At 34.7% G+C, this 6,000-nt stretch overlaps 1 protein-coding gene across 1 annotated transcript in view; it reads left to right on the top strand.

The window, feature by feature from the left end:
• Positions 1-6,000, top strand: part of LRRIQ1 (leucine-rich repeats and IQ motif containing 1) — a 106,937-nt gene that overhangs the window by 86,141 nt on the left and 14,796 nt on the right. The window contains 2 exon segments of the mRNA XM_010007995.1: positions 138-198; positions 5,457-5,577. Coding sequence (XP_010006297.1) covers positions 138-198; positions 5,457-5,577 — 182 coding nt within the window.

Below are 6,000 nucleotides of genomic sequence, written 5' to 3' on the forward strand. Positions count from 1 at the left end.
CTGATACATCTTAACTGTGGAGTTATTTTAAATTTCTACTTAAGCAGGAGTGTTTCCAGGAAAAGGTTCTGTCCAGGTATTTTAGTGAACCAACTACAATGATATTTATTGAAATTTCTATTTTGCTGTTTTCCCAGCTGTCATCTTTTGCCTGAGTTAGATCCTGTGATATGTGACAGTAGACGAATAAAACTTCTGGTAAGAATTTTTTTTCATTATATCATAGAATCATAGAATGGTTTGAGTTGGAAGAGACCTTAAAGATCATCCAGTTTCAAATTCCCTGCATGGGCAGGGACACCTCCCATTAGATCAGGTTGCTCAAGGCCCCATGCAGCCTGGTCCTGAACACTTCTAGGGATAGGGATTCCACAATTTCACTGGGCAACGTGTTCCAGTGTCTCACCACCCTCACAGTAAAGAATTTCCTCCTAATGTCTTCCCTCTTCTAGTTTTTGATCCATTACTCCCTGTCATCTCACTACAAACCCTTGTAAAAGGTCCCTCCACAGCTTAACTGTAGGCCCCCTTCAGGTACTGGAAGGCTGCTGTGAGGTCTCCCTGGAATCTTCTCTTCTGCAGGCTGAAAAGCCCAAATTCTCTCAGCCTGTCATCATAGCAGAGGTGCTCCAGATCATCCTTGTGGCCCTTCTCTGGACTTCTTCCATGAGCTCCAGGTCCTTCTTATGTTGGGGACTCCAGAACTGGATGCAGTACTCCAGGTGGAATCTCAGAAGAGCCACAGAACTGAGCTATACCTTGATGTTTTTTTTCAAATGCCTACTTGATGTAAAAACAACCACAAGATTTATTTTTTTTATTGGATATAATTCTTTAATGTTGTCTCTGTTTGGCAGTCAAATCGCCCATGGATGGAGTTGAGAAGAAAATGTTTGAGCACACTCCATGTATGTACATACGGTCCTATTTTTCTAATCTGATATGGTTTTGTTTTAAAGACATCAAATGCTACTGTATGTTTTAGTTCAGTGCTTACTACATTTAAGACTAAAAAGATGTATTCTTGTCAATCAGGCAAGTTTAAATGTTATTAAATTCTGTAAATCCCATACCTAAATCATTTGGATATGCCCACAGTGTCATTCATTAAACAGTAAAATGAACTAGTTTATTAATACAGTGACATTATTAAAAACAATGTATAGTATCAGACTTGTTCCTACAATCTCTTTTCTATAGATTTTACATCATAAAATATCCTCTACTCTTTTCATGATTCATTTTCTTTTGCAGCATTTAAAAAAAATACCTATTTTCTGAAATGGGTAGTTCTGTAGCTTGACAGGAGAAGAAACAAACATCAGCAATTTAATCTGAAGATTTACCAAATGAAAAGACTCAGTGTCAGAGATATCCAGAAGTTCCTGTGATACTGACCAGTGTTATGATTCTTACTGGCTAATTCATAATATATTTCTATATATGTGTATGTATCTGTATACACACACTTCACATTTTATTAAAAAATTAGCAATATTTTTATTGATATTATTATGTGAGCATTAAAAATGGGGCAAAACCTTACAAACTATACAGAATTAGTGTCTTAGTTTCATGTACATGATGTAAAATGTTGCATAAAAAGTATTTCCCAGTTAGATGATGTGTCATATGCCCCATTCTGTACTCTGATCAATCTTGGGCCTTTCTAACCTCTCTCTCTTCCTTAGCTTCATCACCTATGTGATGAATATGTGTGCTTTGGAAGTGCTTCCATAAACTCTTCCAAATTTCAACAATGAAGACATGCTTTTAAGGATTAGATGTTACTATTATGATTTTCTTTAAGTCATATTTTGTCAAAGATTTTCCTGTGGTGTGTGGTGTGTCCAATTCTTAGGTTACTGTTAAAGTTTTGTGGCTGAAATCATGAAACAACAACATAGCAATGGGTTTTGGTTGCAGCAGCACTAATAGTTATTTGTTAGGTAAAGCCTAAAACAGTAATTGTACTCATCTGAGCAAATCATAATCTAATAATCTTATCTAAATTACACATTATGTAATTATTGGTAAGCATGTGTGCACAAAGGTAGATTGTATCTTTACAGTAAACAGTTCTTTCCACAAGATACTGGTGCAGTCCCACAATAGTATTATGTGGTGTGCCCACATAACTGGCAATCTTATGGGATTGTCACAGCCTGTGCCACATAATTACATCATTGTTCCACATGAATGTAATACATAAAAAAATGCAATACAATGTCAAAAAAAATGAAAAGAGAATAAAATGTATCTCTAATGCAAAAAGCAGCACTAAATAGGCAATGAAATAATTGTGGTTTGTACACATAGATGAATGGAGAATTATGGGGTTTAAAATTTATATGGGTTCTCTTAATATTTAAAGGTCAAAGTGTGTAATGTGAACATACTCCTAATGCTTTTGCACAGTAACTCAGTCAAAAGCTATAAAATTATTACAAAAATCAAGTTAATTCTTAGCTGCAATCATCAAAAAGTAGAAAAAGTTCTGGTAAAGAGAAAGAAAGAAGAAAATACACATTTTTTAAAAGATACTAGATGATTAATGTAATTTTTAAACTGAACTGATACTTGTGCACAGTCCAAGAATTTAAAACATTCTTTTTTGTGGATGCAAAAGGGTATTTCAGAGGTTGCATATTAATAAAGCTTTAGCCCTTCTTGTGGAGTTATAAATCCTATGTAGTAACCTGCTGTAAAACTAAGACTGTATTATGTTAATCTTTTATCATTTTTATGGTTTTGCTTACTACTGCTACTGCCTAAGTGCTTAGGGAGGCATGCTGAGTTACAGATTAAACTGGGCATTTTAAATTAATATGATTTTGCTGAATGACAAGAAGGGTATAATTCCTAATTCATCTTTGTATGTAGCATAAGTTACCTACATGATTAACTGTTTTGCTATTAATCGGTACCTCCAAATCATTAAGCTATAGTTTCAATTTTAAAGCACTTTTTAACCCCAGAAGGTTACAGCATAGATAGGAACAGACAAATATGCAGATGCAGAGCTTTATTCAAGGCAAAGATTCCTCTTCATTGAAATTAATTTCCAATTAATAGGAAAAAAAAAAAAAAGAGGTTTATAGTAATAACACTAAGGACAAAAAACCTGAAGAGTAAAATGTGATCACTACAGAGGGAAGTCCAATATTGCTTTCAGTGAAAGACTATGCCAGTATCTTAAATTTCTTCCCAGTATTTTGTTCTAAGCTATAAATGTAAAAAGGAAGGTTTTAATTAGCTTCAGAGGATTTTCAATCAAAACCTGAAATTAAGTTTACTCCAGTGAATGATACAACCTTAAATGTTACTCTGACTGTAATTACATGAAACCACTTATCTTTATTTGAAAACAAATTACAAATATTTTACATCAGAGATCCAGAGAGCCCTATTAACATCTATCATGTAATTCTGACTATTGTTGTCTATAAGATTCTGAAGCTTCCCATACTGTGACGGTTAGGCATTGGCTAATAATTCCATAGAAAGGTTAGTTGTTTAAAATACTGTGGCCTCCTGCATCTTTGAGAGTTGGGACACTAGAAAACTTCTGCTGTGTGTTGAAACAGGTTAGGTGGAAATAAGAATGATCAATTCAGTTGGTTTGAATCTCTCTGACCATCACAATTATTGTATTATTTCTACTAAGGAAACACTAATAACTTCATATTGAAAGATTTTGAACCTACAGAGCTCTCACAAGCTTAAAGCGACTGTAAATTTTAAGACCAAAAATGTAAACAGTTGGCCAGATAAAACTGTTATTCTTTTCAAAGTTTCATGACTTTTCTGCAGAAAACAAAACATTGATGTTAACAGCGATAATACAGCCTGGTACCTAAGCAAGGCAAAACTTCAAAATCATTATCATGAAACACGTAAAAGGAAGGTATAAGAAAATAAGGGATAAACTTTCTGCACTGACACAAAAGGTACATAGTCATTAAGGAAGAGCATAAAATCTCTGTATATTTGTAACTGTTGGTTTCAAAATGCATGAACTTTTAAATGAATTTTACATTAAGCAGTGACTGAGGAAAAAGACAAAGAAATTAAACAGTTCTCCATTTCATCTGAGTTCTCTAGCTAGACTAGACTACAAAGCCTGTCTGCATTGGTGCAATGCTGCTCTTGGTTCAGTGGGCTGGTTTGAACAGGAAGTCTGGAGATCGTCTCCTCCAGAATAGCCTACAACTTTATAGTAATGGCATCTTCCTGAGAAAAAGGGAGCTGCAGGCTTCCATCCCTGAAGAAAGGAGTTGAGACCCAGTCGATTTCTGATCACGCAGACTAGCTACTGCAATATTATGCAGAAGTTCTGTGGCATTACAACTAGCATAGTCTTTCCTTTTTTGTTTTTTGTTGGTTGGTTTTTATAAAAAAAATCAGTGCTACTCAGTAAGACACCTAGGTTCTGAAAGGATTTGGGACTTTTCAGCCCAGATAAAGGAAGGACTTAATCTGCCTCTTGGAGTCCACTTCTGAAGGTCCAGCGATTAGGAAATTTAAGTATGTCCTTACACTCAGTACTTCCAGCTGACAGGCTCTGCAGTGGGGGTTTTGTAGATCACTCTTCTGCAGTGGCTGATTTTTCCCCTTCATTGTTACTGACCCTCACTATCTAGTCAACAACGTTCTTAGATGGCTGGTTTTGATGTTGAATAGCTTTTAATTTCAAGGAACAGGAGTTCTTGTTGAGTAAATGTGAAGTAACTTCTGCAAAACTAACAATCTGTCATTTACAATGTGGGTATCTTCCAGGTCAGTATTTTTAACCTTTACCCTACATGTTGCCAAAACAAGACCCCATTGTTAAAATGAAATAAGATTTTAATTTCTATTTTGCCATATTTATGTGCTGGTAATATGCTTCATGCCAAAATGTACTACCCCTAGATATTATAAATTTATGATTAAGATAATAGTCTTACCTAAAGTATAATTAAAATGCTGTCTGATGGTTATGGTTAATTAACAAAAAACTAAAAGATTAAATTACTTACTGGGCCCTTGACTGATTGAAGTGATACGTGTCCTGGATAGAACATAAATATTGCAGAAAATAATCTAATATGACATCTCTGACATTCAACTATAACTTAAATTATAGACTGGTCAGTAAATGATCTTAAGCTGTTTAAGGTTTCATCAGCCATCTGCAAGATTGATTTTCTTCAAAATTACTGTACTAAAATGTTTTCTTTTGTTGTTGCACTGACTCAGATCACAAACCACAATTTTAAGATCGGCTCTTATTTACAAAAAAAAGTTTGACATAGTGCATTTGTTCAGCCTATGCAACAATAAAGGATTGTGGTATCATTTTGAAGAAGGTTGTTTGACAGACCCTGTTTGTTTATTTGGGGTAATGTGAGCTGCATTCAGAAAATGTTTTATTTCGTTTCATGATTGTGTACATTCTCTCCCACTGCTTCCAGGCAAGCCCCGTAAGCAGAGAAGACACGGATTTAGACCTGGTTTCCATGGCCAGTGGAAGTGCTTTGACTGAGAACAGAGAAAAAAATAAGCAGCCACACAGACACTCAGCAATATCTTCAAGTAAGTGACTTTTTTTTCAGTATCAGTTTTAAAGATCACTTTGAAGTTCTAGGTGGAACTGAGCATGCTTGGAATCCCTAATAACACATGCTACTCATCTTTCTGTTTCGCTCTTACCGAAGATATTTTCATACATTTTCTACATTTCTGTTTAAAAACTGCATCATTAGTATCAATAGACTTTCCTCTTGTGGTTTTAACCTAGGGGAAGTTCCCTGTGACGTATGTTAGGTCTTCTGATGATCAAGTTCTTAAATATTTTCTTTTCTCTAAACCATAAAAGAATAAGCTTTTTAATTTATTTATTTTTGTCCAAAAGAAGTTTGAAAAATATGTTTTGTTAACTGAATAGCAGAACACGTGCTAATCAAGATGTAGATTTCTGTCATGTTGATTACTAATTATGCTGTAGTATCTGCATCC

The sequence above is a fragment of the Chaetura pelagica genome, unplaced genomic scaffold (assembly GCF_000747805.2).
Source record: "Chaetura pelagica isolate M959 unplaced genomic scaffold, ChaPel_1.0 scaffold50, whole genome shotgun sequence".
Classification (NCBI taxonomy): Eukaryota; Metazoa; Chordata; class Aves; order Apodiformes; family Apodidae; genus Chaetura; species Chaetura pelagica.